Source organism: Arachis hypogaea, chromosome 13 (genome assembly GCF_003086295.3).
Source record: "Arachis hypogaea cultivar Tifrunner chromosome 13, arahy.Tifrunner.gnm2.J5K5, whole genome shotgun sequence".
NCBI classification, from domain to species: Eukaryota; Viridiplantae; Streptophyta; class Magnoliopsida; order Fabales; family Fabaceae; genus Arachis; species Arachis hypogaea.
Genome location: NC_092048.1, coordinates 125859106 through 125878900, shown reverse-complemented (window position 1 = coordinate 125878900; position 19795 = coordinate 125859106). Strand labels below are relative to the sequence as shown.

The window sequence follows — 19795 nt, the reverse complement described above, 5'->3', positions numbered from 1 at the left end:
CTTGTTTCTAATTTCTGGTTTATGTGATTTTTCCGCTGCTATTGGGTATTATTGTGCTGGTGTTAATACTTGTTGTGAGTGGATATTGTTGCTCCTCTAATTCTTGCAAGTAGGAAATTGTGTTTTATTCCTTTTAATTGGTATTAGAGCTCAGTTTTGGGTATTTGGTTATAACTTGCTTGAAAGATGGAGGCAAATAATTCTAATAGAATGATAAGTTTGAATGTCACTAATTACCTCTATGGAAGGTCAAAATGAAAGATTTGTTGTTTGTCAAAAATCTACATTTACCCGTATTTTCTACACAAAAACCAGAATCTAAAACAGATGAAGAATGGGAGTTTGAACACCAACAAGTTTGTGGTTTTATTAGGCAATGGGTGGATGATATAATGTTTATAATCACATTGCTAATGAGACTCATGCTAGGGCTTTGTGGAATCAAATTGAATCCTTGTATGCTTCCAAGTCTGGCAATAATAAATTGTACTTGTTGAATATATTGATGAATTTGAGATACAAGGAGGGGTCACAAGTATTAGATCACTTGAATGAGTTTCAAAGAGTTCTGGATCAGTTGTCAAGCATGAGAATCAAGTTTGAAGATGAGATTCAAGGATTGTGGTTGCTAAATACTCTACCAGATTCTTGGAGACATTTCGTATCTCTCTTACTAATTCTGCTCCGAATGGTAAAGTGAGAATGCAACTTGTTAAAGGTGGCATTTTAAATGAAGAGATGAGAAGGAAGACGCAGAATTCTTCGTCACACTCTGAAATGTTAGTCACTGAAACCAGGGGGAGAAATCAGAATAGAGTTCTAAAGGGTAGAGGTAAAAACAGGAGCAAATCCAAGGGAAGATACAAGAATGTTGAATGTCACTACTGTCACAAAATGGGTCACGTTAAAAAATATTGCTATCTTTGGAAAAAGAAAAACAAAGGTAAGCAAGAAAAGAAGTATGATAGTGGTAATGATCGTGTATCTTCTATTTCAGATGATCTTCTTACTATTGATATTGCTGATTATGAGTACAAGGTCAATCTTATTTCTGATGATGAGTTCAACTGGGTAATTGATAGTGGCGCCTCAATACATGTTACACCGAAGAAGGAGTTCTTCACTTCTTATACTCCAGGTAATTTTGGAGTACTTAAGATGGATAATGATGGCGATTGGCCAAAGTTATTGGTGTAGGAGATGTTTGTCTTGAGACTAATATGAAAATGAAACTGCTACTCAAAGATGTTAGACACGCTCCAGATGTTCGCTTGAATTTGGTTTCAGTTAAAAGGCTTGATAATGAAGGCTTTGTAAACACTTTCGGCTTTGGACAATGGAAGCTTATTAAAAGCAACTTAGTGGTGGCTTGAGAAAAAGGTACTTCAAGTTTGTATGTGATGCATGCCATGATTGCAAAAGATAGTGTGAATACGATTGAAAGTAAAGAAGTTTGTAACTTGTGGCATAGAAGACTTGGTCATATTAGTGAAAAAGGACTTAGCTATTTGCCGTCGCTATTATTATTTTATTATTATCGACAGTTTGAGACTGTCGCTATAATATTTGTTGGATATTTCAAAGTCAATTTTGTCCAATCTCTTTTATCGATGATACAATTGTCGATAAATTTAAAGTTTAATTATTTTATTGGTCTCTATAATTTTATTAAATTTGTAATTAGGTATTCTATATTTTTAATTTTCTAATTAAGTCTTTTTCGTGTTAAAAATATTATAATTAGTAAAATATTCTTCTAAAAAAATGTGATCAAAGATCTAATTTATTTTTTAATTATAAATACCTTTAATTTGTAGAAAGATATTCTATAACTCTAATATATTTTACACTAATAAGAATCTAATTATAAAATTAAAAATAGTATAAGGATCCAATTAAAAAGAAAAAAAATACAGTGGTCTAATTATAAATTTAGTAAAAGTATAAAACTATAAGAACTAAAAGAATAATTAAACATAAAATTAATTACTAATATCTTGGCCGTCGACTGTCAATAAAACTCCTACGTCTTGTAGTGTTATTATTTATATATTTTAAATTTAATATGCTATAAAAAAAATCAAACTTATTTTATTTAATATTTATTAATTTTAATTATTTTTATTAATTTTTTATTAGATATTTTTTTAAATTTTATTTTCTCAAAATAGTATTTATTCCGGAGGAGTTAAAGATGGATATTTACTAAAAAGATCCATATTAAGAAAGCTGTCTTGCCGTTTACCCGGAAAAAATGATCAAAGACTGCAAGTTTTGGGTCAACAATACTGTTTAAGTTATATTTTAACTGTACAAGGCTATTTTTTTCACATGGCTAGGATTCATCACGCTTCAGAGGACTAATAGTTTGGGATACGACAACTTAACTAAATCATATGATCTGCAATAATCGACTACATAAAACCGAAAGGTACATTTCGATTTTCCTTTTCTTCAATTCCAAATTTCTTCGCGTGATTGATTTTTCTGCTCAGTACTATTGTCTTCTGTGCACTAGGGATCAAAAAGGAACAATAGAGAATCTATTATATATATTATTAATTTTAAATTAAGATGTGATATATGTTATATTTTTTATTATAACTAAAATCATTTTTTTCTGAAATTAAAGATTTTTTTTTCTATTTTTTCACTTACTCTATCTCTCTTATATATCATTATCAATAACTAATTACAAATTTGACAATAAAAATATACAATACAATATTCTCTCTAATTGCATTAAAATTAAATTAAAATTAAAATTAAAATATAACTATATTATATATTATATATTACTAACTAATTTAATAACCAAAATCTGTCGTCACATGACACTTTTTTAATAAAATTGAGAGAAAATATTTCTCTCCAAAATTAATCAACTTCCTTCTTATATTTTCTCATCTACTTCTCTTCCTTTTCTATTTCTATTTATCCTTCACATTCTATATATAACTTATAATTTATATTTTATATTAGTAATTTGACAAATTAAAATATGTCATCAAATATTTTTTCATTACAATTAAAATAAAATTTTTTCTTCTAAAATTAACAAACTCCCTCTCTCATTTTTCTTTATATTTTTCTCTCTTTTCTCTTATTTTCTATTTTTCTCTATTTTTCTGTTTTACATAAAATAAAATTAACAAAATAATATAATTCAAATAAAAATATTAATATTATATACATATTTTTTAGTTTTTTTTTTTTAAGTTTTCACCACTTATCTTTTTAATCTATATATTTTTTTCATTTCTCTTCTTTCAAATATTTATTACATATAATTTGAAGAGAATATTAATATTGTGATTAAAAATTAGAAATAAGATTCAATTGTTAAAAAAATAATTTTGAGTTAATTTTATAACTATCAATATAATTTTTATGCTAATATCTAATTATATTTTTATATACATAAAGAAAAAAATTAATTTTAAACAAGAAGCATAAAAATTAATTATTTTTATTTGTATAACAGATATAACAATCAAATATAAAAGTATATACGTTAAAATTTTTCAAATTTTAGATAACAAATATTAAAATTAATTATTAGTAAAAAATTAAACTCTTTCGTATGAAAATAATAACTAAAAATCTTATTATTTTATTTTTTTATTTACGGAGATTCTGGTATTCTTAGTCAATGGAGACTTTTGTTTTCTACGACCTTTTTTATAAAATTATTTTGATTCTATAAATCTTGTGTTATAATCTATAATATCAAGATAAAGCTGACGTAGTTTTAAAAGATTTATATTCCAGTAATGTTATTACGGGTAAAAATACAAGTTAGAAATTAAATATCATGCATCGTACCATTGATTAAAAAAAAAAAACAACAGTGAGAATTTTGAATCGAAACTAAAATAATATATAATTTAAGTAAGTGGTCTACATCTAAACTAAATTTAGAAATATATTTTATCTAATTAAGTTATTTAATTAGTTTATTTTATCTATTATTGTCCTTGTCCGGATCGGATGAGTCACATGCATGATGATGAGTGGTAAAAATAATGCAAACATTATTGGATGCTAAAAATTTTCACAAATATTATAAAGTATATAAAAGCAAATTGAGAGATGTAACTTGCAACCTAGACAAGGGAACAGGAAAAGACAGGAGTTTTGCAAAAGAAAATGACGAAGGAACACAAAACTGAAGTTAACAAGGTAAGATAGAAGAAAGAAACAATACAACATTGATTAAGTCGATGAATGATGAACATGTATCCATGTTATGAAGGACATGGAGGTTCACGGTCACGGAAGGAAATAAAGTATTTAATGTCTGAGAGAGAGGGTAGGTAAATAGTAGGGTACATCTTGGTCTTGGTTCATCAGATGTATTATTATTTCTTCGAACCTTCAAGTGCAATCTCAGTGAATAAAAAAACAAACAAACACATAAAACAACCACATTTCGTGCGTACTTTTCACTGTTTTCATCACCATGTATATGACAAGTGAGCACCTCTATTATTGCCACCATTATTGTCCAGCTTTTTTTCATTTTCATTATTATGTAACCTTACTTCATATTACCGTCATGATAGAATCAGGAACAGATTCTTCTGTGTTGAAGCTTTATACGATAAGACCATTAAATTGATAGATAGTTAGATAGATATATAGATAAAAATATAATTAATAGTGGATTATTGTTATTGGATTGGATCCTTATTGTTAGATTGAAAATTATAACACATTTTTGTATGTTGACCAACACAATAATAAGCACCATGATTTGATTTTATTAGAATCCTATATCTAGGCTTTATTAAAATAAGGTTTTTCTAGATAATAACAGTAATTATACTGAAAAGTTGGATGTATAATGACTTAATGAGTGTGTGATGGGATAATATTCATAATAATGAAGCACATAATTCATACGTAATGATAGAAGAAGGTTGTGTTACAATATGAGGACATTCTGGGATAAGATTTTTCAAACACAATAGGAGGTGGGTCGCCACTAGTCCTACAAGGACGCATTGTCTCAGTCACTGGGAAAGTAAATAATTTACAGCATATGTGGTCCATATTCACGTGGAAAGCATAGTACGTGCATGAGAACAGACAAAATCTATTCATTTCTGCCATTTTCATCTTTCTCTTTGAATCAAAAACAAGCAATCATTCATCAGCTGAATGTTTTTTTTCTTATTCTTTTTTTTTTTAATTTCATGTGTCAGTTGAAGATTCTTTATACTTATGAGAGAGAAAAAAGATCTAAATAATTTATGTAAAAGGTTTTCAGATATATGACTGAATGAGGATTGACTCTGTTCAAAGATGGTTCAATCAGTATGTTTAAGGGAAGTTCAACTTTGTAAAAGATACAAATCTGTTTTGGAAAGTAGCTAAAACATTTTGTTATTATTTATTTTGTGTTTTTCTTATTTGAAGAAATGTTGTGACCTAGCAAATCAGAATGCACACTGGAGCAAACGTTTTAGTTGAAGAAAAGTTAGTGAAACCAGATGTAACATTTCAAGGAAGGGCCAAAAGATCAATGAAACAGTCATGAAGCTAACTATATACAAATACAATACTTATCAGAGGTTAATTAATCACCTTTTCCCATGAAGTAATAACATAATAACACACATCAAATGGTAGAGACTCAAGCTAATTCCCTTCTATCCCTTAAAAATTTGAAGCGGGAAAGAAGGAAAAAAATCTTGGGGAGTTGCATCATCTTCATTCCTTCTTTTTTCATTTGCCCCCCATAAAGAATCCTCTCTTGAATGTTACTGAATTATATTTGTTGTTGCCTAAAGCTAAAAAGCTTTGCTTAATTCAGGAATCAGGAGCTTCTTTTATGCTCATATCTACCATTTCAACTGAATCAAAGCACACATCTTCAGTACCTATAGTAGACTGTGAATCCATACCTGACCCTGCTTGGATTTCTTTAAACATAACCAAGACTTGAATCATATTGGGACGCCGCCGCGGCCGATAATCCAAGCAAGCAAAGGCAACGTTTAAATACTGCACAAGCTCAAGTTCAGGGCAAGGATCCTCTTTCCTGAGTTCAGGATCAAACACATCACTTTTCTTGAGTTTGGCATGCTGTTTAACCCACCCCACAAGGTTGTCATCGCCAAAATCAGTTGAATCCGTGGCCTTCTTCCCCGTAAGAAGCTCCAACAGAACCACGCCAAAGCTATAGACATCGCCATGAGTGGAACAGCGAAAGCTGTGATAGTATTCGGGTGGAACATAGCCGGGTGTTCCGGCCAGTGTGCTGACACTCAAATGTGTATCCACGTTACTCATAAGCCTAGCCATTCCAAAATCAGCAACTCTGGCTTCCAAATTTTCATCAAGCAACACATTGCTTGATTTCATGTCTCTATGAATGATGTTTGGGTTACAAGTATGGTGAAGAAAAGCTAATCCTCTGGCTGCTCCCACCGCAATTTTCTTCCTGGCCGCCCAATTCAGCTTGATCCCTGCTTTCTTCTGGTCATGCAAAATATCCAGGCTCCCATACTTCATGTATTCATAAACCAATAGCCTCTCCTCCCCGACCTTGCAGTAACCGAGTAGAGGAACCAGATTCTTGTGTTTAATTCTCCCTATTGTTTCCATTTCCGCAGTGAATTCTCTGTCCCCTTGTCCACTGATATGGATCAGTTTCTTGATGGCCACAACACTTCCATCCTTCAATTGGGCCTTATACACCACGCCGAAACCTCCCGAGCCGATGATGCTGTCATCATGGAATCCATTGGTAGCTTCTAAAAGATCCGCGAATGTGAGCTTCCGAAGCGGCCGCTGCTCAAATGTTTCAAGATTTATGCTGAGTGCTTCGCGAGCGGTAATCATCTTCCACCCTGCATTGGCCGTCCCCGAATGAGATCGACTGTCAACGTAGAAATCAAGCGCAGGCTCCTTCTTCTTCCTCCTTTTTCGCGTCTCGATGGCGATTATAACCAAAACAAAGAGGCAGAAGAGCGAGGATAGCAATCCCATGGCCACATTCCCTACAAGTGTAACCTGTCTTCTATGAGACTTGTGCCGCTGTCCATTGGCGCCGGATGCAGAGTCGTCCTTACACGGAGCCAGAGGAACACCGCAGAGTCCGGAATTGTTGAGGAATCTGCTAGCCGGGAAAGTATAGAATTGTCCCGACGAGGGAACCAGTCCGGAGAGAAAGTTGTTGGACAAATCTATCTCCGTGAGAAACGAGAGGCCTGCCAAGCTTTCAGGAATCCGTCCTTCAAGCCTGTTACTAGAGAGATCAAGAATGCCAAGATTCTTCAACATTCCAAGATCTTGTGGGATGTTCCCGGATATATTGTTGTGACCCATATATAAAATGTATAAGTAGTTCATGCTACCAATCTCCTTAGGAATACTACCAGAGAGCATATTGTGCGAAACATCCAAGAAAATCATTGAACCGTTGTTGTTAAAAGTTGGTGGCAAGAGCTTACCTAAGCTACCTTGATAAACCCTGGTCACATTCCACGAGTTCCTACTCGAAATCCGGTTCAGCTGCTCCTGCCTGATCCCTGCAAATTCCAGCAAACTCCCTGCCCCGTGGAACATCTTACTGCCATCGTTCTTTATGTACACAAAAGTCTTCCCGCTGATGAAGTTAACGGCTATCTTGCCAGATTGTTTGAACAACTCGGCAGGAACCGAACCGGTCAGCGAATTAGTATTCAAATCCAACCATATCAAGCTGTGACAATCACCAAGCTCCGGCGGAATCCTCCCAGACAACGAGTTATTACTCAGCTTAAGTATAGCGAGCTTCGAGAGCCGGCCAATAGAGGCCGGAATCTCCCCTGTCAGACGGTTATTTGAAAGAGAGAGCCAACTCAAGTTACCACAGTTGCTTAGGCCAGAAGGAATCTCACCACTCAACTCATTGAAATCAAGAATTAAATTCTCAAGAGGCTTAACATTCGTTAACTCTTGTGGTATCTCCCCAGTGAGCATGTTCATCCAAAGGATCAAATCGCGGAGTTCCGAGAGGGATCCTAAACTTGAAGGGATGGTGCCCTTAAAGTAGTTAAAACTCAAATCCAACGAAACAAGCTGAGAACAATTGCTGATTGTGGATGGAATAGAACCTGATAACATGTTATTTGGCAAGAACAGTTCCTTCAAAATATTCCCAGGATAATCGCAAAGTCCTCTTGGAATTGAACCTGAAAAGTTGTTAGAACTCATATGCAGCGACTCCAAACTCGCCAATTTCGACAGTGACTGTGGCAAGGGACCTGAAAACTCGTTGAAAGAAACAGAGAGCTTCTTCAGGTTACTCATACCGGCGAAGGTCTCCACCGGAAACTCGCCGGAAAGCTTGTTCCGGGATAGAACAAGTGAATTCAACAAAGAACAATCGCTAAGTTCAATCGGAATTGTGCCGGTGAGGTTGTTCGACGAGATATCAAGCTCCACGAGGCTCGAACACAGCCCGGCGACCTTCACCGGGATCTCCCCCCAGAAACTGTTTCCAGAGAGATAGAGGAACTGCAAGCTCCCGGCGGGAAGCAACGGAACCGCGCCGGAAAACTGGTTATTCGAAACGTTTAAGTAGGTGAGGTTCCCGCAACCGGAGAGAGCACCGGCAACGTCGCCGGAAAACTTGTTTGCTGATATATCGAGGTACTCCAAAGCAGAGCACTCCCGAAATGAAGGAACAAGAGAAGAGAAGTTGTTTGCTGAAATGTCCAAACGCTGCAAGTTCCGGCAAGCAGAAAAATCAAGTTCTCCCGTGAGCCTGTTTCCTTTCAGAGCCAAGTAACGAATCGGATCGCAACCGGACGAGACGATCCATGGCATAACGTCGGGACCAGAAAGCTGGTTGTAAGAGAGGTCCAACACCCAAAGATTCAAAGAACTTTGCAACGACTTGGTAACGGTTTCGGTGGATACGATGTTGTTGTTGGAGAGGTTGAGGTGGTGCAAGTTGGAACATGGAGCGAAGAAGTTGAAGAGTTGGTTGAGTTGGACGTTGAGGCCGTTATGGGAGAGGTCGAGTGTGGTTAAGGAAGCGGTGCAGGTTGGAAGTGGAGAGAGGAGGGAGGCGGAGAGTTTGGTGGAGGAGAGGGTGAGAGAGATGAGGCTGTGGAGGGTGAGGAGGGTGGCGGAGACGAGTGTGAGGTTGGTGGAGAGTGGGAGGGAGCTGAGGTCTATGGAAGTCACGTGGGAATGGGTGCAGGTGATTCCGGTGAAGGAGCATGGGTTGTTGGAGGGGAGCCACGTTTGGAGGAGTGATGGGTTTGGGAGAGAGGTTTTGAACCTGATGAGTTGTTCCACCTCTGAAGAAGAAGAAACAGAGGGGTGATAATGGAGGGAAAGGAAGGTGATTGTGGTTGTTAAGAAGAAGAGTGAGTAGTGGTGGTGGTGACCGTTCATGGTGGTGTATGGTGGTTTCTTTTATGTGTATGGAGGGTGTGAGTGGTAAGTATGTGGCTGTGTGAGAGTGGGCAGAGACAACTTTTTCTTTGGTTTCAGGGTATGAGGTGTGCCATTGGAGACTGAGCCTGGGAGCTTCAGGTTCAGGGGCTGAGAGAGAGTGAGAGAGAGAAAAGTCACTTTTGAGAGACTCAGAGAAAGGGAAGAACGAAAAAGGTAACTATACTCTTGTGTGAGTTAATTAAATTAACTGGTCTCAGAAAATTAAAATTCACTGGCAAGAGAGGATATATAAAAAATTATGACGACTAATGTTCGGAAATTATTTTTTATTAATATTAACTATTTTTTAAAATTTATTTATTTATTTTTAATTTTGAATTATATTTTAATTTTTTATACTATATATTATTAATTCTAAATCATAAATTTAAATATTAAAATTAATTAATATTAGATAATTAAAAATATAATTCATGGTATAATAATTTAATAGCAAATATACAGGCAATTTTAAATTTATATCGTCGTCGTGTGAAACGGAAATAAACAAACATGAGATAATGCACCTTTGACTGTTGCTGTAGTGCAGTAGCAGCACCATTAAACTTTGCCTCTTCTTTTCCGAAACACTTACCAAATTTCGTTATTTATCAAGTTGAAGAGTGGACACATGTCACATGCAATGTCACTTTCATAGATACAGTGATGCAGTGACATATCTAATCCTATCAATTTTAGGCTCTTCTTTTTCTCTTATAAGAATATTTATTTATTTATTTATTTTTAAGAAATGGCAGGGGCAACATAATTCAGTAATATTAATTAATATTTTTAATGAACACTTTACGGCTAATTTTTTGGAATATTACAACCAGATGAGTGTAATATATTGATGTTATATTAATTTAGTATAATGCATTGATATAAAAGTTTTTAATATCATAAAATATGGTGACTAATAATTTTAGGTAAAGACCAAAAATTTTTGAAAATAAGACTAATAATTTAAAATAAGACAAAAAAAAAAATGAGACTAATAATTTGAAGTAGGACAAAATTTTTTTAAAATCTCTGCAACCATAAAATCGCTTTTTATTTTTAATATGGAGGAAAGTGTAGGGTGATACAGCGTTGTGGAGAATAGGAATGTTTTCTCTGTATATGATGTTAGGAGGCTGAAATCGGACCGAAGAATTTAGAGCAAAGAATTTGGACGGTCCGATTAGAAGGGATTTACAAAAAAATAATTTTTTAATAAAATTTGTAGGGTTCGTTCTTCATTTTAAGAAAAAATAAAAAAAATAAAAATTGTAAACGGAGGGTTCGGTTCAGTTTAAGAAAAAAAAATAAAAAGTATAAACGGAGGGTCCGATTTGATTTTAAGAAAAAAAAATTAATTGGACAGTCCGATTTCTCTCTATCCCACACCTATATACACTATAACCAAGCACAACTCACACACTCCTGTCATATAAAAAAAAAAAAATTAGCCCCATAAAATCGGTAATGCCGATTTGTTTTATCAAGATTTAAAAAAAATTTAATTTGTAAACATGAGTAACGATTTCTATAATCTCCTCTGTATGTAAAAAAAGTTCGTGAATCCTATAGTGATTGTCTATCTCTTCTCCTCCTTTTCTTTCTCTTTCTTTATGAACCTATTCTTGTTGTTTTTCTTCTTTTTGAACGTTGCTTTTTTTTATCCATTTTAAATGTATGGATTTTTTTTATGAATATAATGTTTAATTAATTCATTTTATTTATCAAAATAAAAATTTGATTTTTATAATCAACAAATGAATAATAATATTAGTTTTAAAGTTTATTATAATGGTCAAATTTTATTAGAAATATTTGAAGGTGTAATATTTATGTGTAATAATTTTTGTATAGTTGTTTTTTTTTTTTACAGTTTCGTTCGATGAATTTAAGAATTATATTTGTCAAAATATAGATCCTCATATATAGGGCTGCTGGCAATAGATATCTTATCCACGGGTACCCAATCCGACCCAATCCGTTCGGATAGGATAGGCTACCCGACTTGCTGCGGGTAGGGTAGAGATCGGTCCAGGTATGTGAAGGAGGTGAGAGTTGAACCAACAACCTCCTTTATGTAATAGACTTGCAATAAGTGAACAACCGCTAAACTGGTTAGTTAATTTAGTAATTTAGAGTATTAATTTTTATTTTTTATTTTTTATTTTTTATTTTATTAATATGTATGAAATTTAAAATTATTGAATTTTATATTTGTTTTGAAAAATTTGATATTTCTGCGGGTACAGTAAGGTAGGATAGGGTTTAAAATTTTAGGGTGCGAGTAGGGTTAAGGTTGAGAGATTCTCAACCCGTGAGTAGGGTAGGATAGAGTTTTAATGAAATTTTCATCCCACGGGTAGGGTTAGGATAGAGTCCAAACCCTACCCTACCCTACCCATTACCAGCCCTACTCATATACTAAAAAGAGTGACAAATATTTTATATAGACGACCTATATTAGTATTTGGTGGGTTCGTACAATTTCAGACAATGTCCATAAATGATGACACAAGTTTGTAAGAGATGTTCTCAATCTATTATCAAGTCTAATCATTGGTGTCTATAATTGAGTTGTATGTGGAGTTCGAACAATTACCTAATAAGATCACAGAACCTGACTATGATTTCGATTGGGAGAGTTATAACAGTAAAAGCGAAGAGAAATATGAAGGCAACTACGATTTTGTTGATTCCAATGCAGATGAAGAACAAACGAACTGCACCGTTGAGTTAGACGTAGAGCACGTGGCTAATGCACTAGTAAGTAAGCACCATTCGAAGATCCATCTTTCATGCGCGCTTTGGAATACTCTAGAATTTTTAGAGTATGCCAATGCAGGTTTGTAGTCGTGAGCACCACATCTGAATTAGTTATTTAAATATTATATTTGTATATTAATATATTGCATGGTCTAAATATGTTTAATTTGCGGTGGTATTGCAGATCTACCTGTGGTCATAAGTGGTAAATTTGTCATAAGAATAAAATTTAATTTTAGAGAAGTCGTGATAAAGACAGTTAAAGATTATACTATTTACAGAGGTGTTAATTATTATCGGGTTTATGAGTCTGAGCCGATTATTCTTTTTCTCCACTCAGATTGTTAATAACAATTTCTTACAAATCGATGCTAACAATTTCTTTGACATTAATTATAAATCCCATATCTAGATATTACACACCGAAAATTTTATTTTTGCGTATTACACTACTCTAGTTAACATATCAAAAATAATTATCAACACTTTACTTTTTTATTAGAATTTAGAATTTAAATTTTGATATTAAAAATTTAGTTAAATATTAATTAAAAATAAAATTTTTATTAATCATATAATAGTATTTTTTCATGTCTATCGTAAAATTAATAATTAGAAAAAGACTATTACAAAATCTATTATAAAAATTAGAAAATCTTTTCTATTATGGCGTTAATAACTGTGGTAACATTTCTGGAGTGATAAGAAAATGTGATTTATTATTTAAAGTTTTGTTTATAGAGTACCTAATTAAAATAAGATGGTGATTTCGAGTTATAATTTGTTAGGTTTTTTTTGTCGAAACTCTTTAATGATTAGGGTTCGGCATAAAAGGTAGTTTTTATAGACACAAGATTAATCATGATATTAATTTTAATTTATAACCTTTTTTTACTAATAATATTATAATCGTTTGGTCATTAAGGTAATAATAATTATCAGTGTTTTGTTATTCTATATTCTAAAAGCATATTTTAAATACTATAAAAAGTAATATTTGACTAGAAATTATTACATTTTTTTATATATTTATAATGCATTAAATATATTAAAAATTTAGCAAAAAATTATATATTATTAATATATATCTTTGAAAAATAAGTTAGTTAAATTCTAATTATCATTGAATTCATCAATTTTAATGAATAACAATTAAGATCGAATTATACCTCATCTTGTATAATAAAAGTTATAGCTTATCTTTGAATATATCGGATCACTTTCAATAATCTTTTCCCAAGATTGATAGTGGTTCCTGTCTTCCTTATAGTGCTCCTTCCTCAAAATATAACTATCATTGTTGCTGATGTTATTTTTCTCTCTAATTAAAACTTCTCGTTTACTTTGGAGAGGGAAAAGCGGGGCACTAAGGTTTTTTCTTAAAGCGAGGCACGAAAATAAATGCAAAGGAAAAGTGTATCCAGTTTCACTCTCCTTTTATTTGGTGAAATCATTCTTCTGTTCGAGAGAGAATGGACAAGCTGACATTTGACTCCATTTTTTTTACCTCTCGGCATATATTGTCTTTAATTATTTTTTTGAGAGCACTATTTTTTTTTACTCAATAAAATATTAAAATAGGCTCATTTTTTTAATATAAAATTTGTTAGTGAAATACACACTAAAAATGGGTTAAAAGATATAGCAAGCGATATGTTATTATGAGTAAGATATTAGTTGAAAGTTATTTCAATACGCAGGTCATATATGGAGTATTTTTTTATTTATCCGAAAATTCTGTCTATAAATATAAAATTCGTTATTATTTTATTTTATTGTGAGGAGTTATTTTAGTGTGTTGGTGCTGTAATGGAGAATTTTGCAAATATATTGGTATATTATAACAGTGAGATTATAGAAAATACACATAAGAATGTGAGTTTTATGTGTGAGAATCTGTTTTTGTTTGTGATTTCAGGCATTATGACTTTTGTGAAGCTACAATATGGTCTCTGTCAAAGCATAGAGAGTAATATCTTAAAGAGAGTGAGCGATATTCTGTACAGAAATTCCATTATCGTATTGCGGTATAATCCAGTTTGATATTATGCCAATTATTAACAAAGCAAGTATGCAGCATATGTTTCAATTTAGGTGCAATAACCAAAGATTGAGTTGTATGTAAAGTTTGAACATATAGCTGCGGATGGGTTCCAATTTGACTCAGACATGGAGAATGATAGAGCTAAAGTGTAGGAAGGAATGAACAGTGACAACGAAGAGGACTTCGAAGCTAACTATAAAGTCGGTGACGAGAACGAGGATGGTGAATTCGTGATGGGAAAGGTAAGGCAGTCGTGGAAAATATAGTGGTTCCACCTGCAACCAGTCAACCTGTGGATGTCCCACCTTTTATATATTTGTAGTTTGGATCTTGACGCTATACATGCACGAAAGTTCCTTGAATATGTGAACATAGGTACATGAGGAGTGAGTAATACATTTTTCTTAATTTATATTTTGGATAAATTGACGAGGGACAATTTTCTTTTTTTGTAGGTGTTGATGAACCTGAGAACGGGGAGTTCAGGATCGAAATAAAATACAGTTCTAGAAAGTTGCTCGTCGCGGCAATTTGGAGTTACACTATCTCTAGAGGAGTCGATTACACTATGTATAAGTCTGAGTCACAGATGTTTTATGCAAAATATAAGACATATGGTAGTGGTTGCAATTGGCTTATTCAAGCAAGCTTGATAGAGAAGAAAGATTGTTGGGAGATACGGAGATACAATGGGAGGCATACGTGCACCATGGGAACAATTTCACAGGATTATTCCAAGTTGGACTCAGACATGGTTGCGAAGACTATAAGGCCATTGCTTGAAATCGACCCATCCCTGAAGGTGAAATCTACAATTGCGGAAGTCTAGTCAAGGTTTAACTACACCTTAGTTATCGGAAGACATGGTTAGCAAAGCAAAAGTCGATCAAAAAGATCTTCGATGGTTGGAAATAATTTTACTAACATTTGCCATTGTGGTGCACGGTAATGGTTCAGAAGATGCTTGGGTTAGTTGTCTAAATAGAAACATGACCCCTATATAATGAGAGTGAAGAGGTGGACGTTGTTAGGATACTTTACTGGATATTCTGGACTTTCAATTTATGTATTAGAGCATTCCAATATTGCAAGTCTTTGGTTTAGGTTAATGACACACACTGACGAACAGGATTTCTGTCGGTAAAGAAATTTTATAAAAATAATCGCGTTGTAAGTATAGTTTCTAAATCAACAGAGAATCCTTTCGTACAAAAGTTTGGTTGTCACAAGTAACAAAACCCAATAAAATTTATAACCGAAGTATTGAAACCTCGGGTCGTCTTCTCAAGGAATTGCAGGGAAGTATGAATTATTATTGGTTATGGAAAAAGGTGTTTTTGGGTTTTTTTGAATTAAAGAACAAGCAAATTAAATGACAAGAGAAATAAATTAATAGTTATGAAAGCTCTTGGCAAGGTATAAGAACTAGAAATCCCATCCTAGTTATCCTTATCAGGTGTGATGAGAATTGTTTATCGCTCCCACTTAGTTAACTCTTACTAAATAAAGGAAAGTCAAGTGGACCAATCAATTTGATCCTCAAGTCCTAGTCAACTCCTGTGGAAAGACTAGCTTTAGAGCGATCCAAATCAATTAGCGAGAATTCCAATTTTTAATCAACTGCTGAGTTTGATAACTCAAGTGTTACCAATTACTTAACCAAAACCAAAAGGGGAAAATCTAAATTAAATTGAAAGCATCACAAATAGAATAAAACAATCATAAATCTGAAATATCTCAAATTATATTAAATAGAATATTCAAATCTAACATGAAAAGATTCATAAGCCAAATTGAAAAGATAAATAACAATCAAAGTAATAGAATAAATAAAAGTAGAAAATAAATTAAAGGAACATTGAACTTGGAATGAAGAGAAGTAGCCTAATCATAAGAGAAATCATAAATCCTAAATCCTAAGAGAGAGGAGAGAGCCCCTCTCTCTAAAAACTACATCTAAAATCTAATAATTGTGAATAATGAATGTTGTATGAATTGTTCCATGTCATGATCGATTCCCCCATTCTCTGGCTTTTATTCTGCGTTTCTGGACTTGGATTTGGGCCAAAAAGGGACCTAGAAATCGCTGGGGGCGACTTCTGCAATTTACTGCACGTGGCGTCCGTCACGCGTGTGCGTGGGTCACGCGTTCGCGTCATTTGGAGTTTTTCCTTGTCACGCGTACGCGTCAATCACGCGTCCGCGTTATCCATGCGTTCGCGTCGCTGCCTTTTCTTTAAAACTCCATTTTTGTGCTTTCCTTCCATTTTTGTATGTTTCCTTTCTGTCCTCTAAGCCATTCCTGCCCTATGAAGCCTGAAAATACTTAACACACAAATTACAGCATCGAATGGTAATAAAGGATAATTAAAATTAATATTTTTAAAGCATAGGAAACATGTTTTCACATATAACATAAAATAAGAAAGGAATTATAAAACCATGCAAATCTTATGAATAATTGGGTGAAGAATTGATAAAAACACTTATTTGAGCACAAGATGAATCATAAAATAGGGGTTTATCAACCTCCCCTCACTTAAACAATAGCATGTCCTCATGCCAAATCCAAGAGAAAAGAATGAAGGTAGAATGGTGGAATCTTATGCAATGCAGTCTATTCTAAATGCAAGCTACCTAAATGAATCATGCAATTCTAATTATTATCCATCTATATATATAAAGCTTACATGTGGTTAAATTGAGTTAAATTTTTCAAAGAATCATTTATGCACAATAAAAGGGTCAAGCCATATTAGAATATGTTCACAATTGAGTTGAATTAACCAAAAGATTGACAAACTTGCAAGACAAGAGATAATTAAACATGGATATATGGAATTGAGATATTGAACCCTCACTGGATTTGTGTTTACTCTCTAATCACTCAGTGTTTGGGGTTAATCACTCTATTCTTTTCTAGTCATGCTTTCTAAAATTTTGTTCTTCATCTAACCAATCAACAAATATATAATGTATACATGCAAACATCATGAGGCCTTTTTCAAGGTTGTAATGGGGCTAAGGTAAAGGTGAGGGTATATATATAAGGCTAAGTGAGCTATAAATTGAATCCTTGATTAGTCTAAGATCTCACCTAACATATACATACTCTATACAATTTTAAATTTTGCCTAGCTTCCCAATTTTTCCATTTTTGTGTCACATACTCATGTACCAATTTTATTTTTTTTTTATTTTTATCCCATGTGCATTGGTTTTTCTATTAAACTTAATAATAGGGGTAATTTTCTCCCCTTATTTATTTATTTAATTAAAAAGAATTTTTTTAATCTGAAATATAAACACAATTTATTTCAATGCACATGGTATTTTAATTTACTTTGGTTTCACATGAGCATGCTCCCAAATTTCTGATTATTTTATTAATTTAATCCTTTCCTATTAACCCATGTTCCCACGTTTTCCCACACTTAGTGGATACACAATCTCTATCTTAAGCTAACCAAAGATTCAATTTGGAATTTTTAATTTATTTTTCTGCTTAAGGCTAGTAATGTAGTTATAGAACAGAAGGAGATTAAAAGGCTCAAGGGGGCTAACAAGGGTGACATAAAAGGGTAGGCTTATTTGGGATAAGTGAGCAAAAATAAGTAATGGCCTCAATCACATGCAAGTATGTAAATACATTCTATATTGGACATATAGACTGAAACAAAGTAAAGATTGCAAGCATAGAAAAGAAGTGTGAAACACACAGGATTGAAATTTATGGTTAAATGTAACCATACAATTAGGCTAAAAAACTCACGAGTTGTGTGTTCTTTGGCTCAAAAACTATATATCAGTTATGTATATCATGTAAGTAGAGATCAAGAGTTTCCATTCAACTCAATGTGAATCTTAGAATGACTCTTATAAAATTTAGTATTTTCCTTGAAAAATGTTGTCAATTAACTAACAGTTATTGCTATATATATATAGTGTGTGGATTGTTGTGATTCTTGAAAGGCTAAAGTTTCTAGTTTACTCTTTTTATTTTCAATTAAACTAAGTTATCGTATGCTAAAAGGGTAAACTAAACTAATTAATCCATATTTTCTATATCACAACTTAATAAGCTAAAAGTGCAAACTAAACTAAATATCTAAGATATATATAAAACAAAGCGAGAAATATAATAAAGTAAACAGAAATACAGCAAAAGAAAATGCACAAGTACTGAAAGACAAATAAAATAAAATAAAATACAGGAAAAGAAATAAAAATAGGATAAAGAGAGTCTGAAAGTGGTTCACCAAAAATAAAGTTTGCCAGAGATGGCGACCTCCCCACACTTAAATAATAGCATTGTCCTCGATGCTCAATCAAGCTGGGTGTGAAGAAATGGCATCTCTGGAAGGATGTACTGCTGGTGTCTCTGTGGGCTCTGGTAGGGATAGTGCATGAGGCTCTTCTTGGATCGGTGCCTGTGGGTTTGATGGCTGTGCCTGCGAAGGCTCCTCATGCTGGGACTCTGCCTGCTGATGCTCCTCACGTGCCTCTGTCGCATGATCATCCGCCTCCTCCTCAGATAGCTCTGATGGTGTGTCAGGCTCGGAGGGGATGTCAGGGGTGCCGGACCGGATCATTAGCTTCAGATGCTCATAATGCCGCTTGTTGCAGCGCTCCATCCGATCCAGGCGCTCGAAGAGTTGGCGCACTAGGTGGTAGATAGGCTCTGAAGCAGGTGGAGGTACTGTGGTGGTGGCTGGTGCAGCAAGAGCTGAAGGGGTAGCAGAAGATGTGGCTGCCTCAGCAGAGTCAGTGAGAAAGGGTGGTCAGTAGCCCAAAGCCTGGAACTTCCTGCTGTGTGGAATAATCTTCTTGCATTCGGCGGCAGGTGGCTTTTTATCAGCAATCTCCCAGGGTACCTCAGTTCGGCGTCCCATCTGAGTAATCAAGTATGGAAGTGGCAGAGTGCCTCGGACATGGACCCTGGACATATAATACCTAATAAATCTGGGAAGGTACAGGTCCTTACCCTCCATCACACACCGAATGAGGGTAATCATGGCAGCTGGCACCTCTGTCTCATGAGTGCTCGGCATCACGTAGTTACTCAGAATCTGCTGCCAAAGCTGAGCCTCATCATTCAGGTAGATAAGCTTTATTCCCTTTGGGGCCACTGTGGACTTGCTCATGACCCATGGGACAGTAGGATCAAGAGCTATGGTCCGCTTTACTGCGTCCCAGTCAAACCTCATGAATCTCATATCCTCTTCAGCCTGCTGATAACCATCTGGTTTATCTGATTTAGGTAGGAGCTGGAGGATATCTTCTATTGCTTCCTCAATAACCAGTATCTGTTTGTCTCGGAGCTGTACTGCATCCAGGGTCGTTTTGAAATAGTTACACTAGAATTCTCTGACCCAGGATGAGTTGACCTCAGTCAAGTTCCTCTCCAAGAAGAACCAGCCTCACTGTTTAATTTGTTCTGAGGTGTATTGTTTGAGTTCTTTTGGAATTTTGAGGGTCTTTTCCAGGTATAAATTCCTTGAAGTTTGAAAGACCGGATACTTGAGTTCATAGTATCTGTTGGCAAACTTT

General features: G+C 34.0%; 1 protein-coding gene across 1 annotated transcript; it reads right to left on the bottom strand.

The window, feature by feature from the left end:
• Positions 1–5482: 5482 nt before the first annotated feature.
• LOC112733206 (brassinosteroid LRR receptor kinase) lies at positions 5483–9657 on the bottom strand. Its single transcript, XM_025782083.3, has one exon. The coding sequence runs from the start codon at positions 9394–9396 to the stop codon at positions 5815–5817; it is 3582 nt and encodes a 1193-aa protein (XP_025637868.1). The 5' UTR covers positions 9397–9657; the 3' UTR covers positions 5483–5814.
• Positions 9658–19795: the final 10138 nt, after the last annotated feature.